Raw genomic sequence first — 26,018 nt, 5'->3', positions numbered from 1 at the left:
TGATACCTCATAGTGCCCCCCCTCCCCCATTTAAGAAGCACCATGTTGGAACTTGCTCACAGTTTAAATTTTTCTAAAGCAACGTTTCTAATTTTGAAGGGAAAGTTAATTATCGGTCTGCATTTGTCAAGATGCACACTATTACCTCTCATGCCCCCCCTTGGAACTTGTTCACAATAAGATTTTTCTCAGGAACAAAACATTTTCACGCCCCCCCCCCCCTTTTGAAGCTAATTTTAATTATCGTCTGCATTTGTCAAGATGCATGCTATTAACTCTCACGTCCCCCCTTGGAACTTGTTCACAATAAGATTTTTCTAGGTAACAAAACATTTTCACGCCCCCCCTTTTGAAGCGAATTAATTATCGTCTGCATTTGTCAAGATGCATGCTATTACCTCTCATGCCCCCCCCCCCCCCCCCCCTTGGAACTTGTTCACAATGAGATTTTTCTAGGGAACAAAACATTTTCATTTTCCGCTCCTTTTTGAAGCGAATTTTAATTATCGGTTTGCATTTGTCAAGATGCATGCTATTACTTCTCACGCCCCCCCTTGGAACTTGTTCACAATAAGATTTTTCTAGGTAACAAAACATTTTCACGCCCCCCCTTTTGAAGTGAATTAATTATCGTCTGCATTTGTCAAGATGCACGCTATTACCTCTCACGCCCCCCCTTGGAACTTGTTCACAATAAGATTTTTCTCACGAACAAAACATTTTCACGCCCCCCCCCCCCCCCCTTTTTAAGCTAATTTTAATTATCGTCTGCATTTGTCAAGATGCATGCTATTAACTCTCACGTCCCCCCTTGGAACTTCTTCACAATAAGATTTTTCTAGGTAACAAAACATTTTCACGCCCCCCCCTTTTGAAGCGAATTAATTATCGTCTGCATTTGTCAAGATGCATGCTATTACCTCTCACGCCCCCCCCCCCTGGAACTTGTTCACAATGAGATTTTTCTAGGGAACAAAACATTTTCATTTTCCGCTCCTTTTTGAAGCGAATTTTAATTATCGGTTTGCATTTGTCAAGATGCATGCTATTACCTCTCACGCCCCCCCTTGGAACTTGTTCACAATAAGATTTTTCTAGGTAACAAAACATTTTCACGCCCCCCCTTTTGAAGTGAATTAATTATCGTCTGCATTTGTCAAGATGCACGCTATTACCTCTCACGCCCCCCTTTGGAACTTGTTCACAATTAAATTTTTCTAAGGAACAAACATTTTTCACACACCCCTTTTGAAGGGAATTTTAATTATCGGTCTGCATTTGTCAAGATGCACACTATTACCTCTCACGCCCCCCCTATGGAACTTGTTCACAATTAAATTTTTCTAAGGAACAAACATTTTTCACCCCCCCTTTTGAAGGGAATTTTAATTATCGGTCTGCATTTGTCAAGATGCACTCTATTACCTCTCACACCCCCCCTTGGAACTTGTTCACAATGAGATTTTTCTAGGGAACAAAACATTTTCACGCCCCCCCCCCCCCTTTTTGAAGCAAATTTTAATTATCGTCTGCATTTGTCAAGATGCACGCTATTACCTCTCACGCCCCCCCTTGGAACTTGTTCACAATAAGATTTTTCTAGGGAACAAAACATTTTCACGCCCCCCCTTTTGAAGCGAATTTTAATTATCGTCTGCATTTGTCAAGATGCATGCTATTTTACCTCTCACGCCCCCCCTTGGAACTTGTTCACAATGAGATTTTTCTAGGGAACAAAACATTTTCATTTCCCGCTCCTTTTTGAAGCAAATTTTAATCATCGGTCTGCATTTGTCAAGATGCACGCTATTACCTCTCATGCCCCCCCTTGGAACTTGTTCACAATAAGATTTTTCTAGGGAACAAAACATTTTCACGCCCCCCCTTTTGAAGCGAATTTTAATTATCGTCTGCATTTGTCAAGATGCATGCTATTTTACCTCTCACGCCCCCCCTTGGAACTTGTTCACAATGAGATTTTTCTAGGGAACACAACATTTTCACGCCCCCCCTTTTGAAGCAAATTTTAATTATCGTCTGCATTTGTCAAGATGCACGCTATTACTTCTCACGCCCCCCCCCTTGGAACTTGTTCACAATGAAATTTTTCTAGGGAACAAAAATGTTTCACGCCCCCTTTTGAAGGGAATGTTAATTATCAGTCTGCATTTGTCAAGCTGCATGCTATTACCTCTCACGCCCCCCCTTGGAACTTGTTCACAATGAGATTTTTCTAGGGAACAAAACATTTTCATTTCCCGCTCCGTTTTGAAGCGAATTTTAATAATCGGTCTGCATTTGTCAAGATGCACGCTATTACCTCTCACACCCCCCCTTGGAATTTGTTCACAATGAGATTTTTCTATGGAACACACATTTTTCACACCCCCCCCAGTGTCTTACAGGAAGTACTCGTCGGCGCCACCTTCCTGTCATGGAGGGTGGACCAGCTGTGTGTGTGTGTGTGTGTGTGTGTGTGTGTGGAGGGAACCAACTTTTGCCCCGCCCTTCATGACGTTGGCTTTGCGCTAGCTCCGCCCACTTACAGCCAAGGAGGAAGCGGGACGTGGTCAGGGTTTGACTTCCGTGGCGGGCTCGGGCTCTCCCGGCTGGGACCCCGCGGCGGGCTGGGCCAGGGTGGAGAACCACGAGGACATGGCCGACTTGGCGCTGGTCAAGGCTCCGCCCACCGACTGACCTGCGGGGGACAGCCAAGGTATGAGGTTTTTACAGACCACACCCCCCTGCTACCACTGAAACTGTCATCTTCTCACCCACGGCCTTGCTGGTCTGCACCACGCTCCTGCTGGTGGTCATCATGGCGTTCCCCAGCTTCTTCCCTCGCTCGCTGCTGTTCACCGAGCTGTGCCGAGAACCACAGACCAGGTCAGTTCTTCACTGTTATTCAACTATTTCGTGCTGGTCAAGCTGCCATTTTGGGGACATCACTTCCTGTCCACTACAGCACAAACCTCATATCCTGTTTACACAGTCTTGTTACTCGGTCGCCTAAGTTGGGAAATGGCGCCATGATTTTTGAGTTTCTATGTATAGAATTTGCAAAAATGCTACCATAAAATGTCAGTGACGTTAACATGATGACATAGGAAAAGGTTGCGTACTTCTAAGATGGTTTTATACCAGGGGTCGGCAACCTTTACCAGTGAAAGAGCCATTTTGACCAGTTTCACAAATTATAGAAAACTATGGGAGCCGCAAAAAATTTATGAAATTTTAAATGAAATAACACTGTATACAAAGATTTTTTTTTGCTTTGTGCTATGTATAAACCAGGGGTCTCAGACACGCTGCCCACACCTTTTATATGGGATTTGAAAGCTGGTGCGGCACGCAGGTTTTAACTGAACGGCGCTTGTCAGCGTCATGCGTGCCGTGTTGGTACAGCATATAACACCCACCATAAACCGTGTGCCTGGTCAGCCTCACGTTGTATGTGGCTTTTGCTTGCTCATGTAGGTGACAGCAACGCATACTTGGTCAACAACCACACAGGTTACACTGACGGTGGCGGTATAAAAAATGTTTTAACACTCTTACTAATAATGCGCCACACTGTGAACCCACACCAAACAAGAATGACAAACACATTTCGGTAGAACATCTGCACCTTAACACAACATAAATACAACAGGACAAATACCCAGAATGCCATGCAGCCCTAACTCTTCCGGGATACATTATACACCCCCGCTACCAAACCCCGCCCACCTCAACCGACGCACAGAGAGAGGGGGATGGGGGGGTTGATGTGTGAGGGAGCAGGGTTGGGGTGGGGGCGGGGTTTGGTGGTAGCAGGGGTGTATAATATAGCCCGGAAGAGTCAGGGCTGCATGGGATTCTGGGTGTTTGTTCTGTTGTGTTTATGTTGTGTTAAGGTGCAGATGTTCTCCCGAAATGGGTTTGTCATTCTTGTTTGGTTTTGGTTCAAAGTGTGGCGCATTATTAGTAAGAGTGTTAAAGTTGTTTTATATGGTCACCGTCAGTGTAACCTGTGTGGCTGTTGACCAAGTATGCCTTGCTGTCACGTACGTGTGCAAGCAGAAGATGTATATTGTATAACAAGTGTTGGGCTAGCACGCTGTTAATATAAATTGTAGAAGGCGCCAAATGTTGTACCATCATGGTACGCCCTTATTATAGCTGTAAGGGTGAAAATCGGTGAATATTAATCCCGGGGGAGTTTTCTGCGAGAGAAACTGAAGTCCGGAAGTCTCACGGGAAAATCGGGGGGTTCAGCAAGTAAGCTGCTGAGCCGCATCAGAGTGATCAAAGGGCCGCATGCGGCTTCGGAGCCGCGGGTTGCCGACCCCTGGTTTGTACTATATATACATTTGCACAAATGCTAACATAAAACATTAGCATTTTAATATAGGAGACGTTAGCATTTTTGTACAAACCCCGTTTCCATATGAGTTGGGAAATTGTGTTAGATGTAAATATAAACGGAATACAATGATTTGCAAATCCTTTTCAACCCATATTCAGTTGAATGCACTATAAAGACAACATATTTGATGTTCAAACTGATAAACTTTTTTTTTTGTGCAAATAATCATTAACTTTAGAATTTGATGCCAGCAACACGTGACAAAGAAGTTGGGAAAGGTGGCAATAAATACTGATAAAGTTGAGGAATGCTCATCGAACATCCCACAGGTGTGCAGGCAAATTGGGAACAGGTGGGTGCCATGATTGGGTATAAAAGTAGATTCCATGAAATGCTCAGTCATTCACAAACAAGGATGGGGCAAGGGTCACCACTTTGTCAACACATGCGTGAGCAAATTGTTGAACAGTTTAAGAAAAACCTTTCTCAACCAGCTATTGCAAGGAATTTAGGGATTTCACCATCTACGATCCGTAATATCATCAAAGGATTCAGAGAATCTGGAGAAATCACTGCACGTAAGCAGCTAAGCCCGTGACCTTCGATCCCTCAGGCTGTACTGCATCAACAAGCGACATCGATGTGTAAAAGATATCACCACATGGGCTCAGGAACACTTCAGAAACCCACTGTCAGTAACTACAGTTGGTCGCTACATCTGTAAGTGCAAGTTAAAACTCTCCTGTGCAAGGCGAAAACAGTTTATCAACAACACCCAGAAACGCTGTCGGCCTCGCTGGGCCTGAGCTCATCTAAGATGGACTGATACAAAGTGGAAAAGTGTTCTGCGGTCTGACGATTCCACATTTCAAATAGTTTTTGGAAACTGGACGTCGTGTCCTCCGGACCAAAGAGGAAAAGAACCATCCGGATTGTTATAGGCGCAAAGTATAAAAGGCAGCATCTGTGATGGTATGGGGGTGTGTTAGTGCCCAAGACATGGGTAACTTACACATCTGTGAAGGCACCATTAATGCTGAAAGGTACATACAGGTTTTGGAGCAACATATGTTGCCATCCAAGCAACGTTACCATGGACGCCCCTGCTTATTTCAGCAAGACAATGCCAAGCCACGTGTTACATCAACGTGGCTTCATAGTAAAAGAGTGCGGGTACTAGACTGGCCTGCCTGTAGTCCAGACCTGTCTCCCATTGAAAATGTGTGGCACATAATGAAGCCTAAAATAGCACAACGGAGACCCCCGGACTGTTGAACAACTTAAGCTGTACATCAAGCAAGAATGGGAAAGAATTCCACCTGAGAAGCTTAAAAAAATGTGTCTCCTCAGTTCCCAAACGTTTACTGAGTGTTGTTAAAAGGAAAGGCCATGTAACACAGTGGTGAACATGCCCTTTCCCAACTATTTTGGCACGTGTTGCAGCCATGAAATTCTAAGTTAATTATTATTTGCAAAAAAAAAAAAATAAAGTTTGAGTTTGAACGCATTCAACTGAATATGGGTTGAAAATTATTTGCAAATTATTGTATTCCGTTTATATTTACATCTAACACAATTTCCCAACTCATATGGAAACGGGGTTTGTAAGATAGCGCCATGATTTTTGAGTTTCTATGTAGAAAATGTGCAAAAATTCTACCATAAAATGTTAGTGACGTTAACATGATGACATAGGAAAAGGTTGCGTACTTCTAAGATGGTTTATACTAATAACATTAGCACAAATGCTAACATAAAACATTTAGCATTTTAATATAGAAGTTAGCATTTTTGTAAGATGGCACCATGATTTTTGAGTTTCCATGTAGGAAATTTGCAAAAATGCTACCATAAAATGTCAGTACGCTAACATGATGACATAGGAAAAGGTTGCGTACTTTTAAAATGGTTTATACTAACAAAATTTGCACAAATGCTATCATAAAACATTAGCATTTTAATATAGAAGTTAGCATTTTTTTTCTTCCCTCTTTTTTTTTTTGCTGTAAAAAACGACCAAAAAAAAGAGGACTCACTGCGACAGTCGAAGTTTGACATCGGCCACGCTGTACTGTCCCTGGAAAGGATGTCTGCAGCAGAGAAGAGGGGCGTTAGTCGCGGGCAGGAAGACGGCGTATAAAGACACGGTGACAGTGGTACCCCGGGGTGACGGCGGCCATGGCGGGGTGCGCGTTGCTGTGCCACAGGCGGTAGTTGTGTGTGATCTTCCAGGCGGTGATGAAGGGAGCGCCGTAATCCGCCAGCAGCCTCTCGTTATCTGAGACATAGAAGACATGTTAAATGACGTACACGCATCATCCACATGAGGGCAGTATTTGACTTATTACAGGCAAAGAACGAACCCTGATTTTTGAAGAGAAACTTAGCCAAATTTGAAAGGGACTATGTCATATTTTTATCAGTATGAACAGTTCATCCACATAATATGCGTTATTAAAATGCCTCATCTTTTCTTACTTAATATTAGGGATGTCCGATAATATCGGACTGCCGATATCGGCCGATAAATGCTTTAAAATGTAATATCGTAAATTATTGGTTTCAAAAAGTAAAATGTATGACTTTTTAAAATGCCGCTATGTACACGGACGTAGGGAGAAGTACAAAATATGTTAAAGTAGTAATATGTTGAATTGAGAAATTGTATAACGGAATTCCTGGAAAACCGGGAATTTTTCCAGTTCAAAAAACAACTTATTTTTTTGTCCTGATTAAGAGGAATGATTTGATGGTGGAACGGTTGAAGTGGGTTGAAAAATGTGGAAGGATTAGTCGCTAGAAAAAATTGTGAAAATAAGCCTTTGGAAAACCAGGAATTCTGGAAAATCCTGGAATTTTTTTTAACTTGGAAAAAAGGTAGAATTTCCAGGATGGTGGAATGTGTTGAAGGTGGAATGGTTTGAATCGGTTGACAAATGGTCAATTCATTTTGAATGGGAAAAATGTCCCGGAAAACTTGGAATTCTGGGAATTTTTGTAATTTGTCAAAGGAAAGCCCACGATTCCTGAATAGGCTTAACAGTTTGAAGTTGGAACAGTTTGAATCAGATAAAAATGGTGGAAATTTGAAGAAAATCCCATTGATTTCAATGGGAATTTCGGGAAAAGCGGGATTTTTTTTTGAAAATGGTAAAAAACTTGAAAGGTTTGAATGAGTTGAAATGGTTGGTGTTGGAACTTTTCTAATCGGTCGAGAAATGTTAAAGTAGTAACATGTTGAATTGAGAAATGGTATTACGGAATTCCTGGAAAACCGGGATTTTTTTCCAATTAAAAAAACAGCTTAGTTTTTTGTCCTGGTTAAGAGGAATGTTTGGACGGTGGAACGGTTGAAGTGGGTTGAAAAATGTGGAAGGATTAGTCGCTAGAAAAAAGGGTAAAAATAGGGCTTTGGAAAACCAGGAATTCTGGAAAATCCTGGAATTTTTTTCAACTTTGAAAAATAGGTAGTTTGAATTTCCAGGATGATGGAATATGTTGAAGGTGGAATGGTTTGAATCGGTTGACAAATGGTCAATTCATTTTGAATGGGAAAAATGTCCCGGAAAACTTGGAATTCTGGGAATTTTTGTAATTTGTCAAAGGAAAGCCCGCGATTCCTGAATAGGCTTAACAGTTTGAAGTTGGAACAGTTTGAATCAGATAAAAATAGTGGAAATTTGAAGAAAATCCCATTGATTTCAATGGGAATTTCCCCAAAATTTGGGAATTTCGGGAAAAGCGGGATTTTTTTTTGAAAATGGTAAAAAACTTGAACGGTTTGAATGAGTTGAAATGGTTGGTGTTGGAACTTTTCTAATCGGTCGAGAAATGTTAAAGTAGTAACATGTTGAATTGAGAAATGGTATTACAGAATTCCTGGAAAACCGGGATTTTTTTCCAGTTAAAAAAACAGCCTAGTTTTTTGTCCTGGTTAAGAGGAATGTTTGGACGGTGGAACGGTTGAAGTGGGTAGAAAAATGTGGAAGGATTAGTCGCTAGAAAAAGGGTGAAATTTGGGCTTTGGAAAACCAGGAATTCTGGAAAATCCTTGAATTTTTTTTAACTTTGAAAAATAGGTAGTTTGAATTTCCAGGATGATGGAATATGTTGAAGGTGGAATGGTTTGAATCGGTTGACAAATGGCCAATTCATTTTGAATGGGAAAAATGTCCCGGAAAACTTGGAATTCTGGGAATTTGTCAAAGGAAAGCCCGCGATTCCTGAATAGGCTTAACAGTTTGAAGTTGGAACAGTTTGAATCAGATAAAAATGGTGGAAATTTGAAGAAAATCCCATTGGTTTCAATGGGAATTTCGGGAAAAGCGGGATTTTTTTTTGAAAATGGTAAAAAACTTGAACGGTTTGAATGAGTTGAAATGGTTGGTGTTGGAACTTTTGTAATCGGTCGAGAAATGTTAAAGTAGTAACATGTTGAATTGAGAAATGGTATTAAGGAATTCCTGGAAAACCGGGATTTTTTTCCAGTTAAAAAAACAGCTTAGTTTATTGTCCTGGTTAAGAGGAATGTTTGGACGGTGGAACGGTTGAAGTGGGTTGAAAAATGTGGAAGGAGAAAGGGTGAAAATAGGGCTTTGGAAAACCAGGAATTATGGAAAATCCTGTAAATTTTTTTAGAATTGTTGAAGTAGAGCACACAATTCCCAAACAGGCCGAATATTTTGAAGTTGGAACAGTTTGAATCAGATGAAAAATGTGGCAATTTGAAGAAAGTCCCATTAATTTCAATGGGAATTTCCCCAAAATGTGGGAATTTCGGGAAAAGCAGGAATTGTTTTGAAAATGGTAAAAAACTTGAATGGTTTGAATGAGTTGGTGTTGGAACGTTTCTAATCGGTCGAGAAATGTTGTCGTAACATGTTGAATTGAGAAATGGTATTAAGGAATTCCTGGAATTTCGGGAAAAACTAGAATGTTTCCAGTTCAAAAAACAACTTAGTTTTTTGTCCTGATTAAGAGGAATGATTTGATGGTGGAACGGTTGAAGTGGGTTGAAAAATGTGGAAGGATTAGTCGCTAGAAAAAAGGGTGAAAATAGGGCTTTGGAAAACCAGGAATTCTGGAAAATCCTGGAATTTTTTTTAACTTTGAAAAATAGGTAGTTTGAATTTCCAGGATGATGGAATATGTTGAAGGTGGAATGGTTTGACAAATGTGTAAATGGTGAAAGTTTGAAAAATGGCCAAATCATTTTAAATGGGAAAAATGTCCCGGAAAACTTGGAATTTTTGCAATTTGTCAAGGAAACGCCCGCGATTCCCGAATAGGATGAACAGTTTGACGTTAGAACGGTTTGAATAGGGTGAAAAATGTGCAAGGTAGAGCGCGCCAAAATCTGGAGAATAAGAAGAATGTGTGGAACATTCACACAATTAGCCTCCAATTTCAAGTGGATTATTAGTTGAAGGACTTCCTGCTCCATCAGCAGTGTGGGCGTGGTCCCACCATGAAACAAGAAGATGACTCCTCCCACCTTGCTGCAGGGAGGACGCCAGCAGGGCGTGGATGTAGAGCGTGAACTGCGCCCGGATCCACTCGTCCCCGCCCTCCCAGCCCGTGCCGTCCAGGAAGACGTCGTCGCGGTTCTCCGTCACGTGCTTGACCAGGTAGTCGGCGAAGCGCAGGTCGGCCGTGGTCAGGCTGAGGGTCTTGCGCAGCTCGGCGTCCTGGATGTGGACCGCCGCGTCCTCCACCTGCCACGGCGGCAGCCATCAGGACGGTTTGCGCGGGAAGGGCGGGGTCAGGGGTTTCACTCACCTCGATGACGGCGTCGCTGAGGTGCCTCTGCTGGCGGAAGAGGATGTTGGTCGCCCCGGCAACGAAGCCGCGCACCGCCACGTCCAGCAGGAGGTGGTGCTGCTGCAGCGCCATGTAGGGCAGACACAAGTAACCCTGCAAGGACTAAATGTTAGGATCAGGCCGCAGGAACGCCAAGCCGCCATCTTTGTTTACTTTGGTGAAAATGGCGAGCGGCAGTCCGTACTGGTCCTCCTCCAGACCCGACACCAGCCCCTGCGTCACCCCTCCCTGCCCGCCGATGGGCTGCGCCGTGATGGGCGTGGTCGGCTTGGACTCGAAGGCGTCCGGCGCCGCCTCCTTCCCCTCGTCCTTGGGCCCCTCCTCCAACACGCCGGGGTCCAGGGTCTCCCAGTCGCTCTCGGAGGACTCCGGGGACGTGCGGGACGGCGGCTTCAGGTGGTTGTTATCATCGCCGGCGCCGCCCCTGGAGGGCGAGGACGGCGGCGGGACGTCGCTGGCCGACACGGAGACGAAGCCCTCGGCCCCGGGGACGCTGTCCAGCAGGTCCTCGGACGTGCTGCTCTTGGGTCTGTAGTGAGACGAGTCCACCAGGCCGTGCTCGATCACACCTGGACACCACAAACCCCAGAAGAAGCATCATGAACACCTTATAATGGGACTGTGTTGCAACTTGTTAAACATGCCTCATAGGGGTTTAAAACATTTTTCTTTTTGAATGAATTATGATTAATTGATTTTAAAAAATCCTAAATCAATTTAAAAATATATATTTGCCCTGTCCAGCAAATCATATTGTTGATGTAGACCAGGGGTGCTCACACTTTTTCTGAAGGTGAGCTACTTTTCAATTGATCAAGTCGTGGGGATCTACCTCATTCATATATATAATTTATATTTACTTATTTATGAAATATATGTTTTTGTTAATAAGTTAAAGGTGTTTAATGATAATGCAAGCATGTTTAACACATATAGTTAATATTGTTAATAAATTAAAGGTGTTTAATGATAATACAAGAACGTTTAATACATATAGTTAATATCGTTAATAAATTAAAGGTGTTTAATGATAATACAAGTATGTTTAATACATATAGTTAATATTGTTAACAAGTTAAAGGTGTTTAAAGATAATGCAAGCATGTTTAATATATATAGTTAATATTGTTAACAAGTTAAAGGTGTTTAATGATAATACAAGCATGTTTAATACATATAGTTAATATTATTAATAAGTTAAAGGTGTTTAAAGATAATACAAGCATGTTTAACACATATAGTTAATATTGTTAACAAGTTAAAGCTGTTTAATGATAATACAAGCATGTTTAACACATATAGTTAATATTGTTAATAAGTTAAAGGTGTTTAAAGATAATACAGGCATGTTTAACACATATAGATTCCATTATTTCATGAAGACAAGAATATAAGTTGGTGTATTACCTGATTCTGATGACTTTTGCATTGATTAGAATCAGACAGTGGTGATGATAATGTCCGCATTTTCGAATGGAGGAGAAAAAAGTCCTCCTTTCTGTCCAATACCACATGAAAGTGGTTGGTTTTTGGCATCTTATTTGTCCAGCTTCCGTACTCCTTTGTATACACTTTACAAGAAATACATTGTCGGCAAACTCCGTAGCTTGCTAGCTTGTGCACGCCAGCTTTCTGAGACTCGTTTTGTTAGCGCAACTGTGCAGTCGGTCTTTGGAGTTTTGACGACAGGTACGGCGCCAGAGTCTGTTGAAATAAAGTGTTTCTCGCCTTCCAGTCGGTAATTGTAATGAGCTGGCAGCAGCCAGCGTCATCTCAGAAGACCCTCGGGTGCCGTGAATGTCAATAAAGTGACGTCATAGTGAAGATTTATGATCGCTCATTTTTAGGACTATTTTTTTAATGCCTGGCTGGTGATCAACTGACACACCCTCCGAGATCGACCGGTAGCTCGCGATCGACGTAATGAGCACCCCTGATGTAGATGATCTAGATCTGCTGTACACATTTATTAAATGTTTGGGTATAATTTTGTTAAACAAATCCAGTTTTCTTTGAAGAAATATAGAAATTAATCAAAGCTGTTATCTATTTTATGGACGAATGTAGTTAATCATAGAACTGACACCAAACGTTCTTAAAAAAGCATCGATTTTGAATCAAGAATCAAGTCATTACCCCCAAGAATTGAATCGAATCGTGTTGTGCTAATCTATGATTTTTAGGCTTATGTAAATAAAATGTGTAAAAATGCTAGCATAAAATGTTAGCATGCTAACATGGGGGGAAGTTAGCACACTTGTAAGATGGTGCCGAGTGTCAAAATCCATGATTTTTAGGTTGAAATGAATCAAATTGGCAAAAATGATAGCATAAAACATTAGCATGCTAACATTAGCTTGTTATAATTTTAACTGTTCCCATACTTGCAGGATGGAGACATGTCTCAAAACGCATGAATTTTAGGTTTAAATTAAAGCTGCAGGCAGCGATGGACGGGACCGACTTTGAGGGCTCATAAAATCCAAACTGGAGCAGTAATTAAAACTCTTTCATCAACTTTTAATCAGAAGGGTTCAATCTCTCCTGTGCTAATTTGAAGCCGACACGACAAACGCGCTCAGAGGAGATAATATTTGAAAAAAGGTGACTGTTTTTACACAACTTTTGTTTTGAAAAGGGAATTGCAAACTTCCTGTTGATTTTTGCTGGGGATTGTCAGTGTATGAAATATAGGTCTAAGTGAGACCTACATAGAGGTTTTTGTTTCATGTCTCTACGACATTCCTACTGGGAGTTACAGGCAGTTGTCTGTTTTTTCTTCCTTGGGGGCGCTAGAGCGCAATTTTGAGTTTTGGGGTTTGGTTTTTTGATTAGATCGCAATTTTTGCCAGTCCTGATGTGTGAGTTGGTGAGTTCTGAAGCATGTTAAGGGTGTCAAATTACAGCTCAAAGAGGCGGCGGTATAATAATAAAACGCTAGAAATACAATAGGGTCCTCTGTCCTAAAGGGACTCGGTCCCTAATAATCAAAATGAGCTAGAATGCAGGGTGAAGACAATGATGTCCCTAATAAAGTGACCCACCTGGGAACAGGGACAAGACAATGATGTCCCTAATAAAGTGACCCACCTGGGAACAGGGAAAAGACAATGATGTCCCTAATAAAGTGACCCACCTAGGAACAGGGACAAGACAATGATGTCCCTAATAAAGTGACCCACCTGTGAACAGGGACAAGACAATGATGTCCCTAATAAAGCGACCCACCTGGGAACAGGGACAAGACAATGACGTCCCTAATAAAGTGACCCACCTGGGAACAGGGACAAGACAATGATGTCCCTAATAAAGTGACCCACCTGGGAACAGGGACAAGACAATGATGTCCCTAATAAAGTGACCCACCTGTGAACAGGGACAAGACAATGATGTCCCTAATAAAGTGACCCACCTGGGAACAGGGACAAGACAATGATGTCCCTAATAAAGCGACCCACCTGGGAACAGGGACAAGACAATGATGTCCCTAATAAAGTGACCCACCTGTGAACAGAGACAAGACAATGATGTCCCTAATAAAGTGACCCACCTGTGAACAGAGACAAGACAATGATGTCCCTAATAAAGTGACCCACCTGGCAACAGGGACAAGACAATGATGTCCCTAATAAAGTGACCCACCTGGGAACAGGGACAGGACAACGATGTCCCTAATAAAGTGACCCACATGGGAACAGGGACAAGACAATGATGTCCCTAATAAAGTGACCCACCTGGGAACAGGGACAAGACAATGATGTCCCTAATAAAGTGACCCACCTGGGAACAGGGACAAGACAATGATGTCCCTAATAAAGTGACCCACCTGGGAACAGGGACAAGACAATGACGTCCCTAATAAAGTGACCCACCTGTGAACAGGGACAAGACAATGATGTCCCTAATAAAGTGACCCACCAGGGAACAGGGACAAGACAATGATGTCCCTAATAAAGTGACCCACCTGGGAACAGGGACAAGACAATGACGTCCCTAATAAAGTGACCCACCTGGGAACAGGGACAAGACAATGATGTCCCTAATAAAGTGACCCACCTGGGAACAGGGACAAGACAATGATGTCCCTAATAAAGCGACCCACCTGGGAACAGGGACAAGACAATGATGTCCCTAATAAAGCGACCCACCTGGGAACAGGGACAAGACAATGATGTCCCTAATAAAGCGACCCACCTGGGAACAGGGACAAGACAATGATGTCCCTAATAAAGCGACCCACCTGGGAACAGGGACAAGACAATGATGTCCCTAATAAAGTGACCCACCTGGGAACAGGGACAAGACAATGATGTCCCTAATAAAGTGACCCACCTGGGAACAGGGACAAGACAATGATGTCCCTAATAAAGCGACCCACCTGTGAACAGGGACAAGACAATTATGTCCCTAATAAAGTGACCCACCTGGGAACAGGGACAAGACAATGACGTCCCTAATAAAGTGACCCACCTGGGAACAGGGAGAAGACAATGATGTCCCTAATAAAGTGACCCACCTGGGAACAGGGACAAGACAATGACTTCCTAATAAAGTGACCCACCTGGGAACAGAGACAAGACAACGATGTCCCTAAAAGTGACCCACCTGGGAACAGGGACAGGACAATGATGTCCCTAATAAAGTGACCCACCTGGGAACAGGGAGAAGACAATGATGTCCCTAATAAAGTGACCCACCTGTGAACAGAGACAAGACAATGACGTCCCTAATAAAGTGACCCACCTGGGAACAGGGACAAGACAATGATGTCCCTAATAAAGTGACCCACCTGGGAACAGGGACAAGACAATGATGTCCCTAATAAAGTGACCCACCTGGGAACAGGGACAAGACAATGATGTCCCTAATAAAGTGACCCACCTGGGAACAGGGACAAGACAATGACTTCCTAATAAAGTGACCCACCTGGGAACAGAGACAAGACAACGATGTCCCTAAAAGTGACCCACCTGGGAACAGGGACAGGACAATGATGTCCCTAATAAAGTGACCCACCTGGGAACAGGGAGAAGACAATGATGTCCCTAATAAAGTGACCCACCTGGGAACAGGGACAGAACAATGATGTTCCTAATAAAGTGACCCACCTGTGAACAGAGACAAGACAATGATGTCCCTAATAAAGTGACCCACCTGGGAACAGGGACAAGACAATGATGTCCCTAATAAAGTGACCCACCTGGGAACAGGGACAGAACAATGATGTTCCTAATAAAGTGACCCACCTGTGAACAGAGACAAGACAATGACGTCCCTAATAAAGTGACCCACCTGGGAACAGGGACAAGACAATGATGTCCCTAATAAAGTGACCCACCTGGGAACAGGGACAAGACAATGATGTCCCTAATAAAACGACCCACCTGGGAACAGGGACAAGACAATGATGTCCCTAATAAAGTGACCCACCTGGGAACAGGGACAAGACAATGATGTCCCTAATAAAACGACCCACCTGGGAACAGGGACAAGACAATGATGTCCCTAATAAAGTGACCCACCTGGGAACAGGGAGAAGACAATGATGTCCCTAATAAAGTGACCCACCTGGGAACAGGGACAGAACAATGATGTTCCTAATAAAGTGACCCACCTGTGAACAGAGACAAGACAATGACGTCCCTAATAAAGTGACCCACCTGGGAACAGGGACAAGACAATGATGTCCCTAATAAAGTGACCCACCTGGGAACAGGGACAAGACAATGATGTCCCTAATAAAGTGACCCACCTGGGAACAGGGACAAGACAATGATGTCCCTAATAAAGTGACCCACCTGGGAACAGGGACAGAACAATGATGTTCCTAATAAAGTGACCCACCTGTGAACAGAGACAAGACAATGACGTCCCTAATAAAGTGACCCACCTGGGAACAGGGACAAGACAATGATGTCCCTAATAAAGTGACCCACCTGGGAACAGGGACAAGACAATGATGTCCCTAATAAAACGACCCACCTGGGAACAGGGACAAGACAATGATGTCCCTAATAAAGTGACCCACCTGGGAACAGGGAGAAGACAATGATGTCCCTAATAAAGTGACCCACCTGGGAACAGGGACAGAACAATGATGTTCCTAATAAAGTGACCCACCTGTGAACAGAGACAAGACAATGACGTCCCTAATAAAGTGACCCACCTGGGAACAGGGACAAGACAATGATGTCCCTAATAAAGTGACCCACCTGGGAACAGGGACAAGACAATGATGTCCCTAATAAAGTGACCCACCTGGGAACAGGGACAAGACAATGATGTCCCTAATAAAGTGACCCACCTGGGAACAGGGACAAGACAATGATGTCCCTAATAAAGCGACCCACCTGGGAACAGGGACAGGACAATGATGTCCCTAATAAAGTGACCCACCTGGGAACAGGGACAAGACAATGATGTCCCTAATAAAGTGACCCACCTGGGAACAGGGACAGGACGGTCATCAGCGTTCCCACCAGCCTGCTGACGGGGGACAGGTAGAAGAGCACCTGCGGGGGGTCAGAGGTCGCACAGGTCAAACAGGAAGTCAGAGGGAGTGCGCCGGCGTGCGATGGGCACCTTCTTCTCCAGCAGGATGAGCTTGAAGAGGATGAGGACCTGTGAAGACCAGAACCATGAGACGTGTCCACAAGATGCTGAGTCAGCACCTACCTTGTGTCTAAAGTGCAGGATGAGGTCTCGCGGGGACAAACCTGCGGAGACAAAACACATCAAGACCAAGGAGAGGCGGGTAAAGTCCGGGGGTGGGGGGAAGGGCCTACCGAGGAACACCTGGGAGCCGTCCAGAGCCGAACCCCTGAGGGAGCCGTTCATGTGCTCGTACAGGTCCTGCAGGTGGACCAGGACAGTGTGAGTTGTGGGGCACATGCAGGACTGAGGAGGGTCTCACCTTCAGGATGGAGATCTGGGAGAAGTCCTTCTCCTCGAAGTAGGCGTGTGTGATGAGCTGCAGCTTGGCCTGGAGGAGACCGTAGAGAGGCTGCACACACACACACACACACACACACACACACACACACACACACACACACACACACACACACACACACACACACACACCATACATCAACTTTTCTTCTCTTTGGTGCAGAACAAGTGACCCTTGTCATAAATGTCCACCAAGTCACAATCTTCCAGTCCCTCCAGGATGTCACCATCACGCCAATGACGGGCGGCCTCCCAACTTTGTCCAACTTCCCACACCTTTTGGACACTCATCCACATTTTAGCCAATCCTATTTGTCCCAGCTGCACTCAAACGCAACACCACTGTCTAACCACAGGGGGGAAACTCCAAACCCGAGGGCCAGATCTGCTAGCTATTTCATTTTATATGGCCTTTAATCATTTTATGTCACCCGCCACATCATTTTATATGGCCTCCTTTATCGTTTCACGTCACCCGCCACATCATTTTATATGACTTTTAATCATTTTATGTCGCCCGCCACATCATTTTATATGGCCTTTTTATCATTTTGTCGCCCGCCACATCATTTTACATGGCCTCCTCTATCGTTTCACGTCACCCGCCACAGCATTTTATATGGCCTTTTTATCATTTTATGTCGCCCGCCACATCATTTTATATGGCCTCCTTTATCATTTTATGTCACCCACCACATAATTTTATATCACCTCCTTTATCGTTTTATGTCACCCTCCACATCATTTTATATGGCCTCCTTTATCATTTCACGTCGCCCGCCACATCATTTTATATGGCCTCCTTTATCGTTTTGTCACCTTCCACATCATTTTATATGGCCTCCTTTATCATTTTATGTCACCCTCCACCTCATTTTATATGGCCTCCTTTATCGTTTTATGTCACCTTCCACTTCATTTTATATGGCCTCCTTTATCATTTTATGTCACCCTCCACATCATTTTATATGGCCTTTTTATCATTTTTATTTTGCCTGCCACATCATTTTACATGGCCTTTTTATCATTTTATGTCACCCGCCACATCATTTTATATGGCATCCTGTATCATTTTATGTCACCCACCACATCATTTTACATGGCCTCCTTTATTGTTTGTCACCCGCCACAGCATTTTATATGGCCTTTACTTATTTTATGTCGCCCGCCACATCATTTTATATGGCCTCCTTTATCATTTTATGTCACCCACCACATCATTTTATATGGCCTCCTTTATCGTTTTATGTCACCCGCCACAGCATTTTATATGGCCTTTATTCATTTTATGTCGCCCGCCACATCATTTTATATGGCCTCCTTTATCATTTTATGTCTCCCACCACATCATTTTATATGGCCTCCTTTATCGTTTTATGTCACCCGCCACAGCATTTTATATGGCCTTTATTCATTTTGTCGCCCGCCACAGCATTTTATATGGCCTTTACTTATTTTATGTCGCCCGCCACATCATTTTATATGGCCTCCTTTATCATTTTATGTCACCCACCACATCATTTTATATGGCCTCCTTTATCGTTTTATGTCACCCGCCACAGCATTTTATATGGCCTTTATTCATTTTATGTCGCCCGCCACATCATTTTATATGGCCTCCTTTATCATTTTATGTCTCCCACCACATCATTTTATATGGCCTCCTTTATCGTTTTATGTCACCCGCCACAGCATTTTATATGGCCTTTATTCATTTTGTCGCCCGCCACAGCATTTTATATGGCCTTTTTATCATTTTATATGGCCTCTTTTATCGTTTCACGTCACCCGCCACATCATTTTATATGGCCTCCTTTATCATTTGTCACCCGCCACATCATTTTATATGGCCTCCTTTAGCATCTTATGTCGCCCGTCACATCATTTTATATGGCCTCCTTTATCGTTTTATGTCGCCCGTCACATCATTTTATATGGCCTCCTTTATCATTTTGTCGCCCGTCACATCATTTCATATGGCCTCCTTTATCATTTCACGGCGCCCGCCACAGCATTTTATATGGCCTCCTTTATCGTTTTATGTCACCCGCCACATCATTTTATATGGCCTCCTTTATCGTTTTATGTCACCCGCCACAGCATTTTATATGGCCTTTATTCATTTTATGTCGCCGGCCACAGCATTTTATATGGCCTTTTTATCATTTTTATGGCCTCTTTTATCGTTTTACGTCACATCATTTTATTTGGCCTCCTTTATCATTTGTCGCCCGCCACATCATTTTATATGGCCTCCTTTATCGTTTCACGTCACATCCTTTTATATGGCCTCCTTTATCATCTTATGTCGCCCGTCACATCATTTTATATGGCCTCCTTTATCGTTTTATGTCGCCCGTCACATCATTTTATATGGCCTCCTTTATCATTTTGTCGCCCGCCACATCATTTTATATGGCCTCCTTTATCATTTCACGGCGCCCGCCACATCATTTTATATTAATGTTTGTATTGTTTCACAAATTCCACAGTAAATTCACTAAAATGTCACCGCGGAGTTACTGAGTCTGTTAGACAGATTGGAGCGCAGCTAGTGGGTCCATGATGATGACTTCTGTTTTGTTTGATCAGCCGTTTTACTGCAGTGTCACAGACACCGTTTGGAAACAATTAAGGTATGTAAACAAACATTTACACAATCTTTCTGTGTAAATGTCTCATTTCACAACGTATATATCTGCGGCTAAGAGTCCGGTGTGACTAATATATGGAAAAATATTTTTTCCTTCTAAAATTTAGTGGGTGCAGCTTATATATAGTCTGAAAAATCCAGCATATAGACATTAGGGGTGTAACGGTACGTGTATTTGTATTGAACCGTTTCAGTTCGGTTCGGAGGTGTACCGAATGAGTTTCCACACAAACATATTAAGTAGCCGCCTCTGCTTCCTTCTGCCTCTGTTTCTGTCAGTCCTCTACACAGCACCCAGCATTGTCCCACCCACACAACCATCTGATTGGTTACAAACAGAGCGGTAACAGCCAATCAGCAGTGCGTATTCAGAGCGCATGTAGTCAGTGCTTAGCGTTTAGCAGTTAAGCATCAGGCCCGCGGACTCTCCCCAAATTATAATGAACACCTACCAGTCAACTACTAGTAACATCACTAGGAGCCCGTTGACCTTCTAGAAATATAAAAGGCAGCTCAGCTCGCTCGCAGTCCTGGCTTGAGGTGAAGGATAATTCGCTTTTAGCGTAACGTTAGCTCATTTTGCGGTGTGTGTGTTACGGACAGCAAAGCCCTGTCTGTCTGTTATTTCACTTTACCTTTTTCTGTGTTGATTGAGCTGTGTTGAAGCAGCAAAAAAGGACATTATGTTAAATGAAGAGTTTCTGTCTCTGATAGTTGATATAATAATGTTAGTGCATCATTAAGCCTACATGAACTCCATGGTGTTCAGGGATGAATAGTCTCTCCTATTGCACCATTTTTTTCAGCTATAGTTACATTAATCATTAGTAATGCAGCAGCCTAGTTTTGAATGGCAGGGTCCCTGCTATCACATGTTGATAAAAATATAACCTTTACATAATAAATCAACTACAGGCTTCCCAAATGCTGTAATAAATTAAGCATGATGAGTTGACTTGAAACTGTTTAATGTTGCACTTTTTATATGTAGAAGAAAAGTTTTGTCATTTTATTTAATCTGAGCAACAACTTGTTTAATGTTGATTAACGAGAGCAGAATTATTATAGTGTTCCCAATGTTAAAATGATAAAGCCATTTACAAATTTGGTAAATAAATAACCAAAAAATTTATATTTTGTTGTTTTCTTACTGTACCGAAAATGAACCGATTCGAAATTTTTGTGTACCGTTACACCCTTAATAGACATGTGTGCTATATTTTGTTGGATCTGTTAAAATTCTGAGCTTTTTCGGGTTACAAAAACATGGATTAAAATGTCATAAAGGGCATGTAATGTTCATGAATAAATAAGCCTTAAAATGTGGCGACTTTTTAAAAAAGCTGACATGAAATCGTGCAACAATCCCAAAAAAAGGCTGCTAAATCCTGGCATTATTGATTTTCCCTGAAGAGTGGAAGCTGCAAAACATTCCATTTCCTCACTTCCTGTGTCCAGATACTTTTGTCCACATGTTTTACAAACATTAGCATTAGCGTGCTAACAAAGCCCGACTCACCACACGGCTCAGCACGCAGACGCTCTTCTGCACCGTCTCCCGCGTGACGTCCGCCTGTCGCACCTTCAGAGCCTGTCGACGTTCACAAATCGGTTAAAAAAAAAAAGGCCTGCCGTCTCCGCGGCAACCAAACAAGGCGACGACTCGGACTGACCTTCGCCTCAATCTGCCGGTAGCAGGACACGCCGTAGACGCACTTGTCGTCCCCGCCTCGGGGGGGCAGGTGGAAGTAGACCGTGTCTGCAGGGGGAGGACAAAGACAGCAGGTTTTCTTTGTGTGTTTGCATCCTCCGCCCTCATCAAACAGGAGTCACCTTTTGCTTGTCCACACCATCACATCAAGTGTATCATCATGCAAAAAGCTTCACTAGAGGGCACTGCTCCTTCCCTAAATGTGTATTTTTTATATTCAATACAGAGCAGTGGTTGTGATTAACAAAACATGATCCACTAGAGGGCACTGTTTCTCTCTGTTTTGTTTCTTTTACATTGAAAACAAAGCAGTGATGTTTCTTATACTGTAGTTGTAATATACATGATTGAATGAATTCAATTTAACACAAATAGAGAAAAAAATTACATAACATAGTCACTTTACTAATACATAAAACATTTAATTGCCCATAATTTAATAAAAAAATCGGTCACACTCATGATACACGATCTAATCTACCGTATTTTTCGGACTATAAGTCGCAGTTTTTTTTCATAGTTTGGCCGTGGGTGCGACTTATACTCAGGAGCGACTTATGTGTGAAATTATGAACACATTAGCGTAAAATATCAAATAATATTATTTATCTCATTCACGTAAGAGACTAGACGTATAAGATTTCATGGGATTTAGCGATTAGGAGTGACAGATTCTTTGGTAAACGTATAGCATGTTCTATATGTTATAGTTATTTGAATGACTCTTACCATAATATGTTACGTTAACATACCAGTTGGTTATTTATGCCTCATATAACGTAGACTTATTCAGCCTGTTGTTCACTATTCTTTATTTATTTTAAATTGCCTTTCAAATGTCTATTCTATTCTTGCTGTTGGCTTTTATCAAATACATTTCCCCAAAAAATGCAACTTATACTCCAGTGCGACTTATATATGTTTTTTTTCCTTCTTTATTATGCATTTTCGGCCGGTGCGACTTATACGCCGAAAAATACGGTAGTATTGATGCCTTTTAACTATTTTCATGGATATTCCTTATGTTATTTTATTTACCTTTTGTAATCTGTGTATTTGTCTTTTCTTTACTTGTGATTTTTTTTCTTCTACCTTTGTGTTTAATTTGTACAGCTGTGATTGTGATTTAAAAAAAAATGCTCCACTACAGGACACTTTTTCTCTCTGATATATATTTTTTACATTGAAATATATAATTAAATGTGTAAATATGTTTCTCATAGCGGTAATTTACATATTTAAATCAATTCAAGCAAACCTCACCAGATACAATTTAACACAAATAGGGACAACATTTAAACATGTTTTTACATAACCTTAAGTCCCTTTAATTCATTTTAATGGCCCTTATTTAATCAAAATAAAAGTACATTCATGATGCACGCCCTCATCTAGTATTGATGCCTTTTTATTGTTTTTATGGATATTCCTAATTAGATGTATTTTTTTTACTATTTTATTATTTGGTTTGTTAACCTGTGCATTTAAAGCTTTTTCTGTACTTATCGTGTCTTGTATTGATTTTTTTTTTTTTAGATTTTTGTGTACAACACTTTTTAAAATTACGCTACAGCTGTTTTTAAAATTGCTACTTAAATAATTAGACTTTGATTTAAGGTATAGCAGATATTTCCTTTTGCACATAATATACTATACATGAAATAACTTAAGGTATACTCATTCATTTAAATCAGGCCTGTGGGCAATTATTTTGCCTCGGGGGGCCAAATTTAGAGGGGAAAAAATGTGTCTGGGGTCCGGTATATCTATTTTAGGAACACTAATACAAAACCTCACAATAATATCTGAATGTTAAAAACGTTATGACAGAATAAATAAATAACGGAATGGAATTTTAAATGTTTTTACTGAATGAGACACCCAGAATGTACATGAAAATAAAGAATGTGGGATTTACAATGTTAACTACGAGGGATAAAACACTGAATATTGACAACATATGAACGTCACACACCGTCTCAATCGACATATTTTACAATCTAGCAAAATGCAACAAACACAGTGAAATATGAACGTGAATGGTTAAAAAAAACATACTTAAAGATCTAAAATTAAAAAAATTGGGGGGGGAATGTCCTGCGGGCCAGATTGAAAAGATTAACGGACCACATGATTTAAATGTATTATATATTAAAAAATATATTATATAGTGTATTTATAATATACATTTAAATGTATATAATTATGTGCGTGATGGGTAAAATTTTGAAAAAAACTTCGAAAAATAAAATAAGCCACTGGGAACTGATTTTTAATGGTTTTAACCCTTCTGAAATTGTGATAATGTTTCCCTTTAAGTCATTCATTTTGTACATAGCTAGCCGATTACCTTTTTTTCTTTTAGTGTGAGAACTACTGTTGTTGCCAGGGGGCGCCATCGGTCCCAGGTTTAATATTCAAACAGCCATTTTTTGATGCTTTGCTCCACCAAATCTACCTGGCAACAAGTCTGCCATTTCCTGCCATCTAACTGCTACTTTTTGTTGTTGTTGCTTAGTGTTTCAGGTCAAGATGAAAGTGGTCCCACCTTCCTGGTAGTTGTGAGCTCCGTCTGGAAGAGCCAGGAAAGGAAGGTACTTCCACTCCTCGGGCAGCGTGTTGCTGTCGTGACCTTCGTGCGGCATCAGCGGCGGGTAGGAAAACTCCACCTGCCGTGAAAAAGGAGGAAAATATTAGAGGTGGCAATGATGAATCAGCAGTTTATACACACACACACTTTTTTTTTTTTTTTTAATAACCATGTAATTACTCCTCATTGTCTTGTTGGGCTTTAAAAAAAAACATATTTTATAATATTACAGGAGGTCCCGGAAGTACAGTAGAGGAGGGAATAGAAAGACCGAAACTACTCCATCAAGTCAAAAACAGGCTCGCTTTTTTGTGAGCTGATGAACGGCAGCTAATTTGCCAGCCAGGGCAGTGCTGCCAACTCACCCTGGCTGGCGAGTGTGGAAGTATTATTGTAGCAAAACTACTTGCAAATGCGTATCTAACTTGGTGTACTAATTTGTGTGTCTCTATCTCAATCTGTGTGCGACTGTGCGTAGTCAGATACGCGTGTTCGTATTTAGATTTGTGTGTTTAAAAAAAAAAAAAAAAAAAAAAATCTCACTTCCTGTATTTTGATCCGTGTGTGTGTATTCAAATTTGTGTGAAGCAGAAACTCTAATATGCGATCTTTTTACACGTGACTTCTGCGACACTTAAGACTAGAGATGTCCAGTCCGATATTATCCGCCGATAAATGCTTTAAAATGTAATATCGGAAATTATCGGTGTCGGTTTCAAAAAGTAAAATGTATGACTTTTTAAAACGCCGCTGTGTACACGGACGTAGGGAGAAGTACAGAGCGCCAATAAACCTTAAAGGCACTGCCTTTGCGTGCCGGCCCAGTCCAATAATATCTACGGCTTTTTTTTTGGTCAACAGCCATACAGGTCACACTGAGGGTGGCCGTATAAACAACTTTAACACTGTTACAAATATGCACCACACTGTGAACCCACACCAAACAAGAATGACAAACACATTTCGGTACCGTAACACAACATAAACACAACAGAACAAATACCCAGAACCCCTTGCAGCACTAACTCTACAATACGCTACAATATACACCCCCCGCTACCCCCAACCCCGCCCACCTCAAGGGAGAGCATGTCCCAAATTCTAAGCTGCTGTTTTGAGGCATGTTAAAAAAAATAATGCACTTTGTGACTTCAATAATAAATATGGCAGTGCCATGTTGGCATTTTTTTCCTTAACTTGAGTTGATTTATTTTTGGAAAACCTTGTTACATTGTTTAATGCATCCAGCGGGGCATCACAACAAAATTAGGCATAATAATCTGTTAATTCCACGACTGTATATATCGGTATCGGTTGATATCGGTATCGGTAATTAAAGGCCTACGGAAATTTATTTTTTAAATTTAAACGGGGATAGCAGATCCATTCTATGTGTCATACTGGATCATTTTGCGATATTGCCATATTTTTGCTGAAAGGATTTAGTATAAAACAACGACGATAAAGTTCGCAACTTTCGGTCGCTGATAAAAAAGAAGCCTTGCCTGTACCGGAAGTAGCGTGACGTCACAAGTTGAAAGTCTCCTCACATTTCCCCATTGTTTACACCAGCAGCGAGAGCGATTGGGACTGAGAAAGCGACGATTGCCCCATTAATTTGAGCCAGGATGAAAGATTCGTGGATGAGGAACGTGAGAGTGAAGTATTAGAGTGCAGTGCAGCACGCATCTTTTTTCGCTCTGACCGTAACTTAGGTACAAGGGCTCATTGGATTCCACACTCTCTCCTTTTACTATTGTGGATCACGGATTTGTATTTTAAACCACCTCAGATACTATATCCTCTTGAAAATGAGAGTCGAGAACGCGAAATGGACATTCACAGTGACTTTTATCCCCACGACAATACACCGGTGAAGCACTTTAGCTACGGAGCTAACGTGATAGCATCGGGCTTAACTGCAGATGGAAACAAAAGAAATAAA

General features: G+C 41.8%; 1 protein-coding gene and 2 long non-coding RNA genes across 3 annotated transcripts in view; 1 reads left to right on the top strand and 2 right to left on the bottom strand.

Moving 5' to 3' along the window:
- Positions 1-8: 8 nt before the first annotated feature.
- LOC133609375 (uncharacterized) lies at positions 9-2,383 on the bottom strand. Its single transcript, XR_009815703.2, has 3 exons — positions 1,558-2,383; positions 1,301-1,425; positions 9-145 (listed from the first exon to the last, which is right to left on the bottom strand). It is a non-coding gene; the product is annotated as an uncharacterized lncRNA (long non-coding RNA).
- A 177-nt stretch (positions 2,384-2,560) lies between these two features.
- Positions 2,561-26,018, bottom strand: part of avl9 (AVL9 homolog (S. cerevisiase)) — a 33,430-nt gene continuing 9,972 nt past the window's right edge. The window contains exons 2-16 of the mRNA XM_061964920.1: positions 24,032-24,152; positions 21,446-21,531; positions 21,292-21,363; positions 17,082-17,171; positions 16,954-17,020; positions 16,844-16,884; positions 16,751-16,789; positions 16,611-16,680; positions 10,322-10,737; positions 10,127-10,261; positions 9,843-10,062; positions 6,509-6,626; positions 6,385-6,438; positions 2,775-2,863; positions 2,561-2,698 (exon numbers count right to left, since the gene is read on the bottom strand). Of these exons, the coding sequence (XP_061820904.1) occupies positions 2,571-2,698; positions 2,775-2,863; positions 6,385-6,438; positions 6,509-6,626; positions 9,843-10,062; positions 10,127-10,261; positions 10,322-10,737; positions 16,611-16,680; positions 16,751-16,789; positions 16,844-16,884; positions 16,954-17,020; positions 17,082-17,171; positions 21,292-21,363; positions 21,446-21,531; positions 24,032-24,152 (1,746 nt within the window). The 3' untranslated portion in view covers positions 2,561-2,570. The remainder of the gene's footprint in view (positions 2,699-2,774; positions 2,864-6,384; positions 6,439-6,508; positions 6,627-9,842; positions 10,063-10,126; positions 10,262-10,321; positions 10,738-16,610; positions 16,681-16,750; positions 16,790-16,843; positions 16,885-16,953; positions 17,021-17,081; positions 17,172-21,291; positions 21,364-21,445; positions 21,532-24,031; positions 24,153-26,018) is intronic.
- On the top strand, positions 2,586-24,559 carry LOC133609387 (uncharacterized). Its single transcript, XR_009815704.1, has 3 exons — positions 2,586-2,716; positions 2,833-2,886; positions 24,002-24,559. It is a non-coding gene; the product is annotated as an uncharacterized lncRNA (long non-coding RNA).

Source organism: Nerophis lumbriciformis, linkage group LG07 (genome assembly GCF_033978685.3).
Source record: "Nerophis lumbriciformis linkage group LG07, RoL_Nlum_v2.1, whole genome shotgun sequence".
Taxonomy (NCBI): domain Eukaryota; kingdom Metazoa; phylum Chordata; class Actinopteri; order Syngnathiformes; family Syngnathidae; genus Nerophis; species Nerophis lumbriciformis.
The sequence above is the reverse complement of the archived record's forward strand: the minus strand, read 5'-3'. Positions and strand labels throughout refer to the sequence as shown.